The sequence below is a fragment of the Scyliorhinus torazame genome, chromosome 14, assembly GCF_047496885.1.
Source record: "Scyliorhinus torazame isolate Kashiwa2021f chromosome 14, sScyTor2.1, whole genome shotgun sequence".
Classification (NCBI taxonomy): Eukaryota; Metazoa; Chordata; class Chondrichthyes; order Carcharhiniformes; family Scyliorhinidae; genus Scyliorhinus; species Scyliorhinus torazame.
The window spans coordinates 53167670-53187859 of NC_092720.1; the positions used below are offsets into that span (position 1 = coordinate 53167670).

Genomic DNA, 20190 nt, shown 5'->3' on the forward strand with positions numbered 1-20190 from the left:
TGGTTATCATTAAACTATTGGTAATGAGGGCAGCACGGTGGTGCAGTGGTTAGCACTGCTGCCTCACGGCGCCGAGGTCCCTGGTTCGATCGCGGCTTTGGGTCACTGTCCGTATGGAGTTTGCACATTCTCCCCGTGTTTGCATCGGTTTCGTCCCCACAACCCAAAGATGTTCAGGGTAGGTGGATTGGCCACGCTAAATTGCCCCTTAATTGGAAAAAATGATTTGGGTACTCTTTTTTTTTTTTTATAAAAAAATTTTTAAACTATTGGTAATGATCAACTGGTTTCTGCACTGATCCCTTCAGCATTTCACACTTAACGCACCTAAAAGCGAGTCACTGTTCGGTTGTTCCAGGAATGAAATTTGTCCCTTTTCAGTAACTCTAGGCTGTCAACTAATGTTGACATCAAGCAATCCTTAGGCATAACGTGGGTTATTGGAAAAATTACATTTCATCTTATCTTTTTTTAAAAATATATTTTATTCAACTTTTTCGGCCAAACAAAACAGTACAAAGGTTTTTCCCCTTTTTACAACAGCAAAACAATGTAAATAACCGTGACCGTATTTTAACAAATAAATAAATAATATATAAACTAAATGGCAACTGCCATAACAAAAATAATAGCTCTCCCAAATAATAAAATCAGCAATTCAATATACATAACCAAGTACCAATATCTTTACAAAAACACCCCTGAGGACCCACCTGCCCCCCCCCCTCCCCCCTGGGTTGCTGCTGTTACCTTCCCATTTCCTTTATCGTTCTGCGAGGTAGTTAATGAACGGTTGCCACCGCCTGGTGAACCCCTGAGCCGAACCCCTTAGTGCAAACTTTATCCGTTCCAGTTTTATAAACCCTGCCATGTCGTTTATCCAGGTCTCCACGCCGGAGGTTTGGCTTCCTTCCACATAAGCAGTATCCTTCGCCGGGCTACTAGGGACGCAAAGGCCAAAACATCAGCCTCTCTCGCCTCCTGCACTCCCAGCTCTTCTGCAACCCCGAATATAGCCAGCCCCCAGCCTGGCTCGACCCGGACCCCCACCACCTTTGAAAGCACCTTCGCCACCCCCACCCAGAACCCCTGCAGTGCTGGGCATGACCAAAACATGTGGGTGTGGTTTGCTGGGCTTCTCGAGCATCTCCCACACCTATCCTCTACCCCGAAAAATTTACTGAGCCTTGCTCCGGTCATGTGCGCCCTGTGCAAGACCTTGAATTGTATCAGGCTAAGCCTGGCGCACGAGGACGAAGAGTTTACCCTACGTAGGGCATCTGCCCACCGCCCCTCTTCCATCTCTTCCCCCAGCTCTTCCTCCCATTTTCCCTTCAGCTCATCCACCATGTTCTCCCCCATCTATTCTCCCCGGGACAAACCTATGATTATTTCTTATCGGGGACCGCACCGAGGCTCCCGTCATTCCCCTATGCCGTCTCCACTGCCCCCAAATTTTCAGTGTTGCCACCACCACTGGACTTGTGGTGTATTTCTTCGGGGAGAACGGCAGCGGTGCCGTCACCAGTGCTTGTAGGCTGGTTCCTTTGCAGGACGCCATCTCCAATCTCTTCCACGCCGCTCCCTCCCCTTCTCCCATCCACTTACACACCATTGGGACATTGGCGGCCCAATAGTACTCACTTAAGCTCGGTAGTGCCAGTCCCCCCCTCTCCCTGCTACGCTGCAAGAACCCCCTCCTCACTCTCGGGGTCTTCCCAGCCCACACAAAACTCATGACGCTTTTCTCGATCTTCTTGAAAAAAGCCTTCGTGACCATCACCGGGAGGCACTGAAACACAAAAAGGAATCTCGGGAGGACTACCATTTTGACCGCCTGCACCCTCCCCACCAGTGACAGGGGCACCATGTCCCATCTCTTAAAATCCTCCTCCATCTGTTCCACCAATCGTGTTAAATTAAGCCTATGTAAGGTTCCCCAACTCCTGGCTATCTGGATCCCCAAGTACCGGAAATCCCTTGTTACCCTCCTCGGCGGTAAATCCTCTCTTCCCCTGCTCTGCTTCCCCGGATGTACCACAAACAACTCACTCTTCCCCATGTTCAATTTGTACCCCGAGAATTCCCCAAACTCCCTGAGCGTCTGCATTATCTCAGGCATCCCCTCCAACATACAACAGTAAATCATCTGCATACAATGATACCCGGTGTTCTGCTCCTCCCCTGAGTACTCCCCTCCACTTCCTGGAGCCCCTCAGTGCTATGGCCAGGGGCTCAATTACCAATGCAAACAGTAACGGAGACAGGGGACACCCCTGCCTCGTCCCTCTATAAAGACGGAAGTAGTCAGACCTCTGCCTGTTCGTGATCACACTTGCCACCGGGGCCCTATATAGCAGCTGTACCCATCCAATGAACCCTTCACCAAAACCAAATCTCCTCAACACTTCCCACAGGTAGTCCCACTCCACCCTGTCAAATTTCTCGGCATCCATCGCCACCACTATCTCCGCCTCCCCCTCTGGTGGGGGCATCATCATCACCCCTAGCAGCCTCTGTATGTTCGTGTTCAGCTGTCTCCCCTTAACGAACCCAGTTTGATCCCCATGGACCACCCCCGGGGCACAATCCTCTATCCTCGTCGCCATTACCTTGGCCAGGAGCTTAGCATCTACATTCAAAAGGGAAATGGGCCTGTAGGACCCACACTGCAGCGGGTCTTTATCCTTGTTCAAAAGTAACGATATTGTCGCCTCCGACATAGTCGGGGGCAACTTCCCCCTTTCCCTGGCCTCGTTAAAGGTTCTCGTCAAGAGCGGGGCCAGTAGGTCTATATATTTCCTATAAAATTCCACCGGGAACCCATCCGGTCCCGGGGCCTTCCCCGCCTGCATGCTCCCAATCCCCTTTACCACCTCCTCCACATCCATCTGTGCTCCCAGTCCCGCCCTCTCCTGTTCCTCCACCTTCGGGAATTCCAGCTGATCCAGGAAATGCATCATTCCCTCCTTCCCATCCGGGGGCTGAGCCTTATACAACCTCTCATAGAATGCCTTAAACACCCCATTCACTCTCTCCGCTCCCCGTTCCATCTCTCCCTCCTCATCCCTCGCCCCACCTATCTCCCTCGCCGTCCCCTCTTCCTCAATTGTTGGGCCAGTAACCGACTCGCCTTCTCTCCATACTCATACTGCACTCCCTGTGCCCTCCTCCACTGTGCCTCTGCCTTACCCGTGGTCAGCAGGTCAAATTCCACATGTAACCTTTGTCTTTCCCTGTACAGTCCCTCCTCCGGTGCCTCTGCATATTGCCTGTCCACCCTCAGAAGTTCTCTCGGCAATCGCTCCCTTTCTTTACTCTCTTGCTTCCCTTTATGTGCCCTTATGGATATCAGTTCCCCTCTGACCACCGCCTTCAACGCCTCCCAGACCACTCCCACCTGAACCTCTCCATTGTCATTAAGCTCAAAGTACCTTTTGATACACCCCCTCACCCTTAGACATACCCCCTCATCCGCCAACAACCCCATATCCAATCTCCAGAGTGGGTGCTGCTCCTTTTCCTCTCCTACCTCCAGATCTACCCAGTGTGGAGCGTGGTCCGAGATGGCTATGGCCGTGTACTCCGTCCCCGTCACCTTCGGAATCAGTGCCCTTCCCAGGACAAAAAACTCTATCCGTGAATATACCTTGTGAACATGGGAGAAGAATGAGAACTCCTTACTCCTAGGTCTGATAAATCTCCAAGGATCTACTCCTCCCATCTGCTCCATGAAGTCCTTAAGCACCTTGGCCGCTGCCGGCCTCCTCCTGGTCCTGGACCTCGACTGGTCCAGCCCTGGAGCAAGCACTGTATTGAAATCTCCCCCCATTACCAGCTTTCCCGCCTCCAGGTCTGGGATACGCCCCAACATACGCCTCATGAAGTTTGCATCATCCCAGTTCGGGGCGTATACGTTCACCAGAACCACCGCCTCCCCTTGCAGTCTGACACTCACCATCACGTATCTACCCCCACTGTCCGCCGCTATGGTCTTTGCCTCAAACAGAACCCGTTTCCCCACTAAAATAGCCACCCCCCCCTATTCTTCGCATCCAAACCCGAATGAAACACATGTCCCACCCATCCTTTACGTAGTCTGACCTGATCTGCCAATTTCAGGTGCGTCTCCTGCAACATAACCACATCTGCCTTTAATTTCTTTAGGTGTGTGAGTACCCGCGCCCTTTTAATCGGCCCATTCAGCCCTCTCACGTTCCACGTGATCAACCGGGTTGGGGGGCTCTTTACCCCTCCCCCTTGTCGACTAGCCATCCCCTTTTTTCCCCAGCTTCTCACCCGGTTCCCACGTACCCGTATATCCCACCGACGGTGCCCTCCCGCCTCGACCACCCCGCCCCCTAACAGCTCCCCTTCCCCTTAGCTGCAGCAACCCAGTTAGCTCTCCCCCCCCCCCCCCCCCCCCCCCGCTAGATCCCCCACTAGCGTAATTACACCCCCCATGTTGTTCCCAGAGGTCAGCGAACTCTGGCTGACCTCGGCTTCCCCGTTTGCCCTCGGCCTCTCACTGTGCGAGGCCCCCACCTTCCTGCGTCCCTGTTCCCGCCTTAATTACCATAGCGCGGGAACGAGGCCCGCGTTTCCCACTCAGCCCCGCTTTCTTATCCACCGGCGCCCACAGTTCCTCATACTCCCCCCTCCCCCCCCAAAACGAGGGGAAGAGAGAAAATTTACAGGATTAAAGAGTTAACAATTGAAAAATCATTCCCCCCCCCCCCCCTTCCTCGTCCCACATAGTCACCCCACCACTTTGCCCCAGAAGCTCTTTCTCTCGCTAGACTATTCCAGCTTCTCGTCCACTATGAATGTCCACGCCTCTTCTGCCGTCTCAAAGTAGTGGTGCTTCCCTTGGTATGTGACCCACAGTCTCGCCGGTTGCAGCATTCCAAATTTCACCTTTTTGTGAAGCATCGCCTTAGCCCGATTGAAACGTGCCCTCCTTCTCGCCACCTCCGCACTCCAATCCTGGTATACGCGGATCACCGCGTTCTCCCACCTGCAGCTCCGAGTTTTCTTCGCCCATCTTAGGACCATCTCTCTGTCATTATAGCGGTGAAACCTCACCACTATGGCTCGAGGTACATCTCCTGCCCTTCGCGCCATAACTCGATAAGCTCCCTCCACCTCCAAAGGGCCCGTCGGGGCCTCCGATACCATTAGCGAGTGAAGCATCGTGCTCACATATGCCCCGACGTCCGCCCCCTCTGCGCCCTCGGGAAGACCTAAGACTCTTAGATTCTTCCTCCTCGAATTATTCTCCAGGGCTTCCAACCTCTCCACACACCTCTTGTGCTGCGCCTCGTGCATCTCTGTCTTCACCACCAGGCCCTGAATTTCATCTTCATTTTCAGCAGCCTTTGCCTTCACGACCCGAAGCTCCACCTCCTGGGTCCTCTGCGCCTCCTTTAGCCCTTCAATCGCCTGTAGCATTGGGGCCAACACCTCCTTCTTCAGCTCTTCCACACAGCGCCGCAGGAACTCTTGTTGCTCCGGGCCCCATATCGAACTGCCACCTTCCGACACCATCTTGCTTCGAGCTTCCCTTCTTTGCCGCTGCTCCGAAGGATCCACTGCAATCCTGCCGCTATCCTCTCCTTTGTCCATCAACGTCCGGGGGGATTCCCTTCTATTTCACCGCACAGTGATTTTGGCCGTTTAAAATTGCCGTTGGGGCTCTTATCAAGAGCCCAAAAGTCCGTTCCAACGAGAGCTGCCGAAACGTGCGGCTTAGCTGGTCATCACCGCACCCCGAAGTCCCCATTTCATCTTCTCTTTCCCTATTTTGAACAACTGCCCCTTCTCTCCACTAAATCACAAGATAATTATTAATACGGGTAGGTGCCCCTGCCTCACCCCCCGCATTATAGTATTGTTATTTCCTAAATGCGTGCACCAGTTAATCATACTTTTTAAAAAAATTATTGATATCGATCCTAAAGATAGCTTTTACTAGTTTAACTCCCAGTTTAAAGCAATACCCTATGTTAACTATTTCTATTCTCAAATTGTCTACAGAAGTAAGAACATTTTCATTGCTAGTTTGAACAGCTTGTGTTTCCCCACTATTTCCTCACAGATCAAGAATCAACCTTCTGACTATACATAATTTCCTAAGTCTATCTGGTTTGGCAATTTAGAAATCTGCAAACTTTTCTCCCTTCATAACTGCCAATACCCTGTTCTCAAAAATTGCACTCTTGACCTATCTGCTTTCTAATTGCTACCTTATCTCACACCTCTTTCCTCTTCCAGTGCATCTTCCTTGACACTTTATATTTAAATCCCTCATCTGGCTTCCAGTCTTCTAGCACATGTATAGTGTTTGCTGAAGTGACAAACTACATTATCTCTAATTTATCATGCTGATCTCCTTGACCAGTTTACAGCTTTTGACATTGTTCAACATGCCATTCTCCTCCATGCCTTTGCTTTGTCCAGGTCCATGGGACCTTCCATAGTTACACTGCTTGTAACTTAGTAGGAATGGATCTCCAGCAATGACTTTTCTCTCCCTGCACTGTCACCTCAAGAGTCACTGAAATATCGATGTCCCCTCTTAGTTTTAATCTATGTTTCCCCTCAGTCACATTATCTACAGTTAGTAGATCAACTTCCACATGCATGCTGATGAAGTTCAGTTCAGAAGAACAGTAATGTAACCTGTGTGGAAAATAAAATGGAATTTTGACATTTGTTGCTAAAGGAATAGAGTATAAAAGTAGGGAAGTGTTACTGCAGTGCACACTGCATTGGTGAGACCACACCTGCAGTATTGTGTACAGTTTTGGTCCCCTTGAGGAGGGATGTAGTTGCATTGGAGGCAGTTCTGAGGAAGTTGACTAGATTGATTCCAGAGATGAGGGGTTTGTCTTAAAAAGAGAGATGAATTGAGCAGTTTAGGCCTATACTCTGTCAAGAAGAATGAGGAGAAATCTAATTGAAGTATACAAGATTATGAAAGGAGTTGACAAAAATTGACCTGGAGAGAGCAGATGTTTCCTCTTCTGGGGCATTCTAGAATGAGAAGTGATACTTTTAGGACGAGGAGAAATTACTGCCTTGAAAGGGTCATGAATCTGGAATTCAGTTTCCCAGAGTCAGTGGATGCTAGGGCATTGAGTAAATTTAAAGAGGAGATGGACAGAATTTTTAATTAGTAATGGGTTGAAGGGTTATGGAGAACAGATGGGAAAGTGGAGATTAAGCTGAGATGTGATCAGCCATAATCATATTGAATGGCGGAGCAGGCTCAAGGTGCTGAATTGCCTAGTTCTTGCGTTCTTAAATGCTGGCATATAACCATTGGGCCAAGGAACCCGAGTCTGCTGTACACTAAGTAATCTATGTGAGTTACAGTTTGTATATGGAATTTAGGTCTGTGGACAAACCTAGTAAGTAATTGAAGAGCATTATGATTCATTGCGGCTGAATTATGGAAGATTTATTGGGGAACACCAAAATATCAGCTGCAGTGATCTGGCCTGTCAGAGAACAGGATAAATATGAGAATAAATGTTCATTCAATCAATTGTCCCAAGAATTGGAATTAGTTTGGGTTTTCCGTTATTCTGTCCATTGCAAGTACATTTTTTCCTGCAGTGAAGTGTTCATCAGTTTTAACATCATCTTCGATCAAAAATTACTGAATTATTTGCTTAACATTGAGAATTCTGTATAATGCTGTTATGTCCTGTTCAGTTCTGCATTACAGTTTGCAGTATCTGCTTTGAATATTCAGTTGTGTGAAGAGCAAATTTTACCTTTTTTTTTTCTCTCAAAATTAACTATTTTACTTCACAAACTCTTATATTCTGCAGGTGCAAGAGGATATGATTGATGAAAACACTCCAGCATTCAAGACTATGAATGGAACAAACAATGTTTCGGGTGATGAAGCTCCTACATGTAAGGTTTCTAAGGAAAGCCAACAAAGAGAATACCAAGGAAATGGAACTAAAGTTGTGGTGAATGGTGTTTCTTAAACATTACCCATCATCGTCCAGTTCTGCATAAATTACGTTTTCTAATAGTGCTTGTAAAAGCTTGCCAAAGATAGAATAAGGACTGCCAGACTTTACGGCGCACTTTTTTTCTAGTTCCTCCGCACTGGAATGGAGATGGGGAGGGGTTCTTGAATAAAACACTTGTATAAATTTGTTTTTCACCTAGTTAAGTTCTCAATACATTATCAGATGTTGTGCCTTCAGACAGTAGATGCAAAATTAAAAGAACTAGCTGGTTGTAGGGAAATGTCTTGAAATGTTTAAAATAAATTTCAGATTCTTCTGGAGATGGAGATCATTGACATTTACTGTAATACTGGATTAAAGCATTGGCTGCTTTTTTTGTCAAGTTCTCTAATATGCAACCACTTCTTCATCTGAGGAAAACAATAGAAAATGCAGTTTCAAAATTTTGCACTGAATTGTAAATTTAGCATTAGGGATACTAGTCTGGAAACTGGTCAGTTTTACTAAATCTCTGTAGGTTTTTTTAATACTGTATGTAGAGAAAATTGCAGACCACTGGAGAATACTCGTTTGCATCTATACATCTGCAGGGACATTGGGATGTGATTGGCAGTGACTGTTTTACAAAGGGGCTTGTTTGGTTTATTTATTAAATGTACAGTATTTAAAAATCAAGCAATGCTTTGGATGTTACACTAAACTGGTTGTAGATGTCATTGCCAAAATAATCCAACTATTGTAAGATTAAGTTCCAGAGAACAATTTTCCATGTAAACTACATTTGTTTAGAGTCCTTAGAGTATTTTTATTTTCAGTTTTGTTTGGTTGATGTGCAATATGTTTTGTATGCAGATAGTTGATAAATAAAGTTTGATCTTCCATCTTCTGACTTAAAATATGCAAACATAGTTTTTTTGAGCTTTACTGTAAAGCATTTTATGTTGCCATCAAATTTGAGATTTTTCATTTCTGTGTATATATTGCATTTTGGAATATTGCATGCATTGAAAAACGCCTTCTCCATCCTACCCCATCCCCCGTACAATTTGATACTGCAGCATCTCCTATTGTACACAGCGACCATCACCAGATTTAAAACTTGATACTCTGAATTAACCAGTGATCCACATTTTAGCCTGGTAATACAATATTAATCTAGGGACTTTAGGCACACCTTTTTGATCTTTTTGCTGTTTGTAATATTTTGGGCAAAAAAAATAGCACTGCTTCGGTTCATTTCTTCATTTGAGTTTGGTAAAATCTGTAGAGATTTTATTTTATGGTGCACCACAAACTACAATAAAAAAACATTTATCAATAGGCTGATGCGCTGATCCTCAGTCAGGATGTACATCATAAAATGTACAACCAGTTACTTACACCCCAGCCTATTGGTGATCATCACCTTGGTGATGCTAGACTGCATGACACAGCAAAGTCCTGGTTAGCAGCTGGACATTCAAATAAAAAGTTAAACGCACGTATACATTGCCGACGAGCGCAAACCCGGTACTGGATTTGTCCAACTATCGATGAATCCCACTGATGGGCCTGGAAGAAGTTGGGAGTTGGCGTAGGAAGGATGTGACCGCCTGAACCAACTCGTGATGGCAAGCTGATGAATATGTTCAATGAAGGCAGCTCTGTTCTGAGACGTGTGTGAACTGATCCCCATTCAGGAGAAAGCATCATATTTGAAGATCAGAAAGCCCTGTTTAAAACCTGAATTTGGGAGGACTGTAATAGAACTGGCTAGCGTTGTCAGATGTGTTAATATTGCAACAGAAGATTTTTGAGAATCTGGGTAGAAGAAATTTCCATCTTTAAAAGTTTAGTCTGAGTCATCGATGGATTCAATTCTGTTTGGAGATGTCATAATCCACTCACAACATTGCCCACAGTTCAGTGAGCACACTAAGACTTCAAGACTGGGAATAGAGAAATTCTATTTCCAGTTGCTGGCCACGTGACCAATTGGCCTGGATGGAGGTTGCTGGGAAGGTGAGTGGTTGTGCGTGCCATCTGAGATTGCTCAGTGCTGAAAAAATAATCAATGACCTCTGAACTGCAAGGGTACGGTTGAGTTTCATACAAGTGAGATCTGGTGCAAGGTGGGTGGGAGGTAGGTGCAATGTGTGGTCAAGTGGGTGGGTACAGTGGGGCCAATGCGTGGTCAAGAGCTAGGATGGGTGTTGACCAGTATAAAACGTGTACTCCCTTGCCAGCTTCTATAGTAGCATAGGTTATATATGTCTCCATCACTGGAATCTACCTTACCCAAATTCCCTAACACAATTGGAGGGACAGCTGAGAAACATGACAACATCATGGGACCAGCAGGCAATCCGGCAGTAAGGAATTATCTTCATCATTGGAAATCTAATTTTCTCTCCTAATGCTTGCACAACAAAAGTCCACAATGCCAAGATCAGGGATGGAGTGCCCTAGATTTGTCTGCTGTCAGACACCTATGGAGTCTCTGGAACTGGAAGGGGAGCAGGGCAGTTGATCTGTAGTTAATGCTGACTTTAGATTGGGAAGAGAGCAAGAAGGAATTGTGCATGTCCATCCATTTCTATTGCGCCCAGCTACACCCATGAATGGTAGTTGCCCTTAACATCATTCTGTTGATTATTTATTATACTTCATTTGCAAGGTCTAAACTGCCTTTAGTCGTGACCAGCACCCATTTTTTTCCCACCTGACTTGGAGGATAACACTCCAGTTGTTTCTGATGGTATACCAGATCCACACACCTAGATGGTGAGTCGCTTGCGTGTCAGCCCATGGTTGCGATCTGGTGAGCACCGCATAGTCTTTTAAAAAATAAATTTCGAGTACCCAATTCATTTTTTTCCAATTAAGGGGCAATTTAGTGTGGCCAGTCCACCTACCCTGCACAACTTTGGGTTGTGGGGACGAAACCCATGCAAACACGGAGAATGTGCAAACTCCACATGGACAGGGTCAGGATCGAACCTGGGAACTTGATGCCATGAGGCAGCAGTGCTATCCACTGTGCTGCCTCCAAGGACCGTAGAATCATGCAGATGAGGGAAGCAGTGATAGACGAGGTCACTGGCAGAATGTTGGAGGGCAGCCTGCAGTTGATGAAGGGCCTTTGATGGCCAGATGCGACCTGTGAAGGCTTGAACATTGTAGTGTGGTGGCACTGCCTGAGGATCTGAGAAGATGTGCAGACTTGGAGGAGCCTTTCCATGGCATGACTTCTGCCAAGTCTCGGGTAGGACAGTGCATCTCTTCCATGGAGGGGTTGGTGACTGCCGTGGAGAGGCAGACCCAAGAGACTACACAAGATGCCTGGTGTCCTCACGATTCGCAGATCGCTGCTGGAGTAAAACAATAGAACCAGCAGTGGGCCAGCAAAAGGTTTTTGCTGCTCTTGGGACACCCCTCCAGGTTCACTGTCAAGGAAGGTGGGTGATACCATCTTGCACCAAAGGGCTGGGGATAATTAACACACTTGAGGGTGGCCCTCGTGTGTTGTTAGGCGCATCCCAGCGCCCTTCCAGTGACCCAAACTGCACTGGAGGCAGTGGCCACAAGAGGACTCTCCAGCACTCCTGGCCCTTCCGCCTGTGTGTTGTCAAGAGGATGCCTGTCAAGGCCATCAAAAGCAGCGGGACAAAGAGCAGTAGCCTGCTTCAACTGCATCTGCAGCTGTTGACGATGCACCTTGCCATAGCATGCAGAAGCTTTTCAAGAAGTTCAGTTTTACGCAGTACAGTAGCATTGGTGTTAATATTAAGCAAAACAGACTATTGGATAATCTCAGCAGATCTGACAGCATCTGTGTAGAGAGGAGGGGGCTAAAGTTTTGAGTCTGGATGACAAATATGGAGAGAACTGGAAATGTGTGTGGGGGGGGGGGGGGGGGGTGGTACATGGAGCAATGGGGCTGGATAGAGGTGAAGATTGACAAAGAAGTCGTGAACAGAAAGACAAAGAGAATGTAAATTGGGGTGATAAGGCTAAAAAGGGTGCCGATAATGGAATATAAAGAGATTTAACTTTGTTAATGGCAGAACAAAGGTACGCAGTGTGTCAAAGGGTGACTAGGGCAGAGAAGAGATGACCCAAGTGTGTTGGGGAGGGTGGACAATGGTGAGGGAAAAATAGATGAATGGAAGAAATGAAAATAATTGGATAGAAATAAAACTTGCGTGAGAAGTGGAGGACAGACTTCATAATCTGAAGTTGTTGAACTCAATGTCAAGTCCGGCAGGCTGCACTGTGCCTAATCTGAAGATGAGGCGCTGTTCCTCCAGTTTGTGCTGGGCTTCACTGAAACATTGCAGCAGGCCAAGGACAGATATGTGGACATGAGATCAGGCCACTGAGTTGAAATGGCAAGTGACAGGAAGGTCAGGAATGTCTATGTCCTGCTTGCGGTTGAACATAGAACATACACTGCAGAAGGAGGCCATTTGGCCCATTGAGTCTGCACCGACCCACTTCCACCCTATCCCCCTCACCCAATAACCCGAAGCTTTTTGGACACTAAGGGCAATTTAGCATGGCCAATCCATCTAAGCTGCACGTCTTTGGACTGGGAGGAAACCGAAGCACCCGGAGAAAACTCACGCAGACACGGGGAAAACGTGCAGACCCTGCAGACACAGTGACCCTGCAGGGAATTGAACCTGGGACCCTGGTGCTGTGAAGCCACAGTACTAACCAATATGCTATCGTGTTGTCCCCGGATGGGCCGAAGGTGTTCTGCAAAGCGGTCACCCAGTCTGCGTTTAGTCTGTCCAATACAGAGTAGACTGTATTGGGAGCAGCAAATGCTATAGACTGATTGAAGGAGGTACAATGAAGCGCTGCCTTACTTGGAAATAATGTTTAGGCCCTTGGATGGAAACAGTAAGGAGGTAAAGGGGCAGGTGTTACACCTTCTGCGATTGCATAGGAAGGTGCCGTTGGGAGAGGGTGATGGAAGAGTGGACAAGGGTAACCTGGAGGGAATGGTCCCTGTGAAATGGGGAGTGAAGGGAAGATGTGTTTGGTGATGGTATCATGCAGGAGTTGGCAGAACTGGCGGTGGATGATACTTTCAATGTGGAGGCTGGTTGGGTTCAAAGTGAGGACGAGGGGGGACCCTTTCCTGGTTCTGGGAGGACGGGGTGAGAGCAGAAGTGCAGGAGATGGGTCTGACATGGTTGAGCGCCCTGTTGACCACAGTGGGTGGGAAACCACGATTAAGGGAGGATGAAGACATGTCAGCAGCAGTTTTGGAAAGTGGCATAGTTAGAACAGATGCGACAGAGGTGAAGGAACTAGGAGAACGGGCTGCAGTCCTTTCAGGATGTGCGGTGTGAGAAGTAGCCTGGGCAGCACGATGGCGCAGTGGATAGCACTGCTGCCTCACGGCACCTAGGTGGGAGGTCCCAGGTTCGATCTCGGCTCTGGGTCACTGTCCGTGTGGAGTTTGCACAAGCTCCCAAAGTTTGTGTCGGTTTCGCCCCCACAACCTTAAGATGTGCAGGGTGACTTCCGGTAGCGACCATAGAGTGAACAGTCGCACATTCAGCAGCTCTCGTCCTTAGTGGTTTTTTAAATGGTTTTTAAGCTGGATTTTTCAGGAAATTTCTCAACATAAGTTGATCGAAGGGAGTGGAAAAGAAGGTGGCCCTCAATTTATGGAATTGTGTCCAAATAAGAGACAAAAAAGAAGAAACCAAAAGATGAGTGAAAGCAAGTCTCAGAGGCCACCGAGCTCACTGGTTGATGGAGCAATGGGTCGAGTACCTGGATGAGAAGTTTGCCCGGCATCGTAAAGAGTGTGCAGAAGACCTGACCCAGGCGATAGCCTCGATTAAGGAGGTGGTTGACAGGGTGGAGGAGAAAATGACGACGCAGGGACTGGCGATTCAAAAGTTGCAGGAGCAGGTGACTGAACGAGAGGAGGAGTCCACTGCAATGGCGTTGGAAATTAACATATTACAGGACAGCCAGAAACGACTGCTGGGTAAGGTAGAAGACTTGGAGAACTGGTCTCGCAGGCAAAATATCCAAATCGTCGGGCTGCCAGAGGGAAAGGAGGGAGCAGATGCGGGTACGTATGTGGGGAAGAAGTTGCAGGAGATGGTTGGGGCCGATGTGTTTGACAAGCCGCTGGAGGTGGACCGTGCACATAGGGTGCTCGTACGTAAGCCGCAGGGTCGTGAGCCCCCGAGGGCCATTGTGGTGAGGCTACATCGATTCCTCGACAAGGAGCGTATCATGAAGTGGGCCAGGCAGACAAAACGGTACATGTGGGAAGAATCGGAGATCCGGGCGTACCAAGATTGGGGACCAGAACTCGCAAAGAGGAGAGCAAGCTTCAACAAAGTTAAGGCAGCCCTGTTTGCGAAAGACATTAAATTTGGACTGCTATACCCAGCTTGTCTTTGGGTGACCTACGAGAACCTGGAATTGTACTTCAACTCTCCGGAAGAGGTGGCTACTTTTATGAAGGACAATAATCTGTTTTAAGGACTTTTTAAATTCAAACTGTGGTGGACTGAGTTTGGGAGAAGGGATAAAGTGGTGGGGGGGGGGGGGGGGGAGTTAAGTCGCGATGTTCGGGAAGAAAAGGTTTTTTTTTTCCTTTCTTGTGTAAGTAGATTTTGATTTATTGCTTTATGTACTGGATTACAGAGGAAAAAACTTTTAAGTTGCGATGGGGGGGTTTTCTTTTCTGTTAGAAAGATGGTTGATTCTTGCATGCATAATTTTGCTTAAGCTGCTTGAAGCTTCTTCTATTGTGTTTGATTCGGTTTGAAGGTGATGGGACTGATAAGAACGGTGAAAGGGGAGGGGTGGGCCCTGTTGCCTGCGCTTTGGGGAATGGTGTGTTTGCTTTTGGGGATTGTTGTTACTGTGTTGAGTGCTTGTGCTATGTTTAGGAGCGAGAGAATCTGGCAGATGGCAGGTTTTTTGATGCCAGTGGGAGGAGAGCTGAGGAAAGACGGAGTGGTGGGGGGATGGGTGGGGTGGCAGGCGGGAGGGGGTGTACTGCTGACTGGTAAGGGACAGCTAGGAGACAGAGATCAGATGGCGGTCGCCGCCAAGGGGTGGATCAAGTGAGGCGCGGAACATGAGTGCTCGGTCGGGGAAGCGTCGGGGAAACTATCAGCAATGGCAAAGCAACTGCGGGGGTTCAAGGAGCGCAACGGAGGGGTGGATCCATGGAGATTTGAGAGACCAAGGAGCAGGGAATATTCATTCTACTCCCATGTACATAAGGCGTACTCCAGGATAGATTTCTTTGTGCTAGATAAAACACTGTTAGCAGGGGTTGAGGACACTGAGCACTCAGCAATTGTGGTTTCAGATCGTGCACCACACAGAATAGACCTAGGGGCAGGCACGGGAATGCCCCAGCGCCCACAGTGGAGACAAGACACAGGCTGTTAACGGATGAGGAAATCTTTGAGCGAGTGAGAGAGGCCATTCGGGGGTACATAAAGATCAATGACACGGGAGAGATTGCGGCTGGGGTGCTCTGGGAGGCACTGAAAGCGGTTATTAGAGGGGAATGTATTTCAATTCGAGCCCACAGGGATAAAATTGAGCGGTTGGAGCTGGACAGGTTGGTAGGAGAAATCTTACAGGTGGACAGGAGATATTCGGAGTCTCCAAATGAGGAGCTCCTGAGTCAAGAGACTTCAAATGGAGTTTAGGCTCCTTTCCACAGGTAAGGCGGAGGGTCAGCTGAGGAGGGTAAAAGGGGCAATATATGAGCATGGGGAGAAAGCAAGCAGGATGCTGGCACATCAGCTGAGGAAACAGGAGGCGGCGAAAGAAATAGGGAAAATAAAGGATATGAGGGGGAAGATGGTGACGGACCCGGGGGTGGTGAATGAAGTGTTCTGGGAATTTTATAGCCAGCTATATGAGTCGGAACCCCCGGTTGGGAAGGAGGGCATGAATCAATTCCTGGGGAGGCTAGAGTTCCCGAAGGTAAATGAGGTGCTGTTGGAGGCCCTGGGGGACCCGATTGGGCTTGGGAAAGTGATAGATGGACTGGGAGCAATGCAATCGGGTAAAGCCCCGGGGCCTGACGGATTCCCAGTGGAATTTTATAAGACGTTCTCTGGGTTACTGGGGCCGCTCCTGGTTCAGGCTTTTAATGAGTCCAAGGAGCTGGGGATACTCCCCCCCCACGTTATCACAAGCATCAATTTCTCTCATCCTGAAGCGAGACAAGGATCCGGAGAGCTGTGGATTGTACAGGCCAATTTACTCTTGAATGTAGATGTCAAATTATTGGCAAAGATCCTGGCCACTCGAAAAGAGGACTGTGTCCCGGAGATAATTGGGGAGGATGAGACGGGATTTGTAAAGGGCAGGCACCTGACATCCAACATTAGACGGCTTCTTAATGTAATTATGATGCCAGTGGAGGGTTGCGAGGCTGAGGTGGTAGTCGCCATGGACGCGGAGAAGCCTTTCGACTGGGTGGAGTGGAAGTATCATAGGGGTATTTTAGGCAGGTTTGGGTTTGGGCAGGGATTTGTGGAGTGGGTCCGGTTATTTTACCAGGCCCCGGTGGCAAACATAAGAACTAACCGAGTTCGGTCAGAATACTTTAGCCTATGTCGGGGGACAAGGCAGGGATACCCGCTCTCCCCATTACTGTTTGCCCTGGCCATAGAATCCTAAGCAATGGCCCTGAGAGCAGTGAATGCCTGGCGGGGTATAGTGAGGGGGTGGTGGAACACAGGGTCTCTCTCTCTATGCGGAGGATTTGCTGCTTTATGTCATGGACCCGTCGGGGGCCGGAATCATGGAGATATTAGGAGAATTTGGGCGATTTTCAGACTATAAGTTAAATATGGGAAAGAGCGAGATGTTCGTGATCCAGGCACGGGGGCAGGAAAGGAGACTGAAGGAGCTACCTTTTAAAGTGGTTGGGGGGAGTTTTAGGTATCTGGGGATTCAAGTGGCCAAGGATTAAGGGCAGTTTCACAAGTTAAATTTGGGCAAAGCAGTGGATCAAATGAGAGGGGATTTTTGTAGATGGGACATGCTCTCACTGATGCTGGCGGGGAGGGTTCAGACGGTGAAGATGACAGTTCTTCCTCGACTGCTTTTCTTTTTTCAATGTCTCCCGATTTTTGTCCCAAATGCTTTTTTCAGAAGTATGAATGCGGCGATATCGAGGTTTACATGGGCGGGTAAAACCCCGAGAGTAAAGAGGGCACTCCTGGAACGGACCTGCGGAGAAGGGGGCTTGGCTCTCCCGAGCTTTATTAACTATTCCTGGGCTGCCAAAGTATCATAAGAACATAAGAACTATGAGCAGGAGTAGGCCATCTGGCCCCTCGAGCCTGCTCCGCCATGCAATGAGATCATGGCTGATCTTTTGTGGACTCAGCTCCACATTCCAGCCCGAACACCATGGGCGGGATTCACCGACCCCCTGCCGGGGCGGGATTCTCCGACCCCCCGCCGGGTCGGAGAATCGCCGGGGGCTGGCGTGAATCCCACCCCCGCCGGTTGCCGAATTCTCCGGCACCGGATATTCGGCGGGGGTGGGAATCGCGCCCCGCCAGTTGGCGGGCCCCCCCCGGCGATTCTCCGGCCCGAATGGGCCGAAGTCCCGCTGCTAGAATGCCTGTCCCGCCGGTGTGGATTAAACCACCTCTCTTACCGGCGGGACAAGGACAAGGCGGTGCGGGCGGGCTCCGGGGTCCTGGGGGGGGCGCGGGGCGATCTGGCCCCGGGGAGTGCCCCCCCCCCCGGTGGCCTGGCCCGCGATCGGGGCCCACCGATCCGCGGGCGGGCCTGTGCCGTGGGGGGGGCACTCTTTTCCTTCCGCCTTCGCCACGGTCTCCACCATGGCGGAGGCGGAAGAGACCCCCTCCACTGTGCATGTGCGGGATGCCGTGAGCGGCCGCTGACGCTCCCCCGCATGCGCCGCCCAGCAATGTCATTTCCGCGCCAACTGGCGGGGCACCAAAGGCCTTTCCTGCCAGCTGGCGGGGCGGAAATCAGTCCGGCGCGGGCCTAGCCCCTCAAGGTTAGGGCTCGGCTGCTCAAGATGCGGAGATTTCCGCACCTTTGGGGCGGCGCGATGCCGGACTGATTTGCGCCGTTTTTGGGGCCAGTCGGTGGACATCGCGCCGATTACGGAGAATCCTGCCTCATAACCCTTAATCCCTTTATTCATCAAAAAACTATCTATCTTCATCTTAAAAACATTTAATGAAGGAGCCTCTACTGCTTCACTGGGCAAGGAATTCCATAGATTCACAACCCTTTGGGTGAAGAAATTCCTCCTAAACTCAGTCCTAAATCTACTTCCCCTTATTTTGAGCCTATGCCCCCTCGTTCTGCTTTCACCCGCCAGTGGAAACAACCTGCCCGCATCTATCCTATCTATTCCCTTCATAATTTTATATGTTTCTATAAGATCCCCCCTCATCCTTCTAAATTCCAACGAGTACAGTCCCAGTCTACTCAACCTCTCCTCGTAATCCAACCCCTTCAACTCTCGGATTAACCTAGTGAATCTCCTCTGCACACCCTCCAGTGCCAGTACGTCCTTTCTCAAGTAAGGAGACCAAAACTGAACACAATACTCCAGGTGTGGCCTCATTAACACCTTATACAATTGCAACATAACCTCCCTAGTCTTAAACTTCATCCCTCTAGCAATGAAGGACAAAATTCGATTTGCCTTCTTAATCACCTGTTGCACCTGTAAACCAACTTTTTGCGACTCATGCACTAGCACACCCAGGTCTCTCTGCACAGCAGCATGTTTTAATATTTTATCATTTAAATAATAATCCCTTTTGCTGTTATTCCTACCAAAATGGATAACCTCACATTTGTCAACATTGTATTCCATCGGCCAGACCCTAGCCCATTCACTTAACCTATCCAAATCCCTCTGCAGACTTCCAGTATCCTCTGCACCTTTTGCTTTACCGCTCATCTTAGTGTCGTCTGCAAACTTGGACACATTGCCCTTGGTCCCCAACTCCAAATCATCTATGTAAATTGTGAACAATTGTGGGCCCAACACTGATCCCTGAGGGACACCACTATCTACTGATTGCCAACCAGAGAAACACCCATTAATCCCTACTCTTTGCTTTCTATTAATTAACCAAACCTCTATCCATGTTACTACTTTACCCTTAATGCCATGCATCTTTATCTTATGCAGCAACCTTTTGTGTGGCACCTTGTCAAAGGCTTTCTGGAAATCCAGATATACCACATCCATTGGCTCCCCATTATCTACCGCACTGGTAATGTCCTCAGAAGATTCCACTAAATTAGTTAGGCACGACCTGCCCTTTGTGAACCCATGCTGCGTCTGCCCAATGGGACAATTTTCCATCCAAATGGTCAGGAAGTGGGTCGTGGGGGAGGAGTCGGCTTGGGAGCAGATGGAGGCAGGATGTACGGGTTTGGAGGCGCCCCTGCCGCTCTCGCCGGCTCGGTACTCTACATGTCCGGTGGTGGTGGCAGCCCTAAGGGTGTGGGGCAATGGAGGCAGCATATGAGACTGAAAGGGGCGTCAGTGTGGTCATCGATCTGTGACAATCACCGGTTTGTCCTGGGGGGCTGGATGGGGGCTTTAAGGTATGGCAGCAGGCAGGGATTGAGAGGTTTGGGGATCTATTCATCCAGGAGGGCTTTCTGACCTTGGAGACATTAGAGGAGGTGTTTGATTTGCCGGGTGGGAATGGGTTTCGGTATCTTCAAGTGCGGGACTTTGTACTGAGGCAGGTCCCAAGCTTTCCTCACCTCCCCCTGAGGGGAGTACAGGATGAAGTGCTGTCAAAAACAGGGGTTGGAGGTGGGAAGGGTTCGGACATATACAGGGAATTGTTAGAGTGGGAAGGGTCCCCTAACAGAGAGGTGAAGAGTAAGTGGGAAGAAGAGCTAGGAGGGGAGCTGGAAACTGAACTGTGGGAAAAAGCCTTGAAAAGGGTAAATGCATCCTCGTCCTGTGCTAGACTTAGCTTGATTCAGTTCAAGGTAGTCCACAGGGCCCACATAACGGTAGCCCGGATGAGTAAGTTCTTCGAGGAGGTGGAGGACAGATGTGGACGGTGTTGGGGTAGCCCGGCCAACCATGTTCATATGTTTTGGGCATGTCCGAAACTGAGGGAATTCTGGCAGGGATTTGCGGATGTTATGTCAGAAGTCCTGGAAGGTAGGGTAACTCCAA

At 48.9% G+C, this 20190-nt stretch overlaps 1 protein-coding gene across 2 annotated transcripts in view; it reads left to right on the forward strand.

The window, feature by feature from the left end:
• The window catches only part of fxr1 (FMR1 autosomal homolog 1), a 137964-nt gene extending 129077 nt beyond the window's left edge, over positions 1-8887 (forward strand). For both annotated transcript variants that reach the window (XM_072474204.1, XM_072474205.1), the window contains one exon: positions 7839-8887. In XM_072474204.1, coding sequence (XP_072330305.1) covers positions 7839-8003 — 165 coding nt within the window. In that variant the 3' untranslated portion in view covers positions 8004-8887. The remainder of the gene's footprint in view (positions 1-7838) is intronic.
• Positions 8888-20190: the final 11303 nt, after the last annotated feature.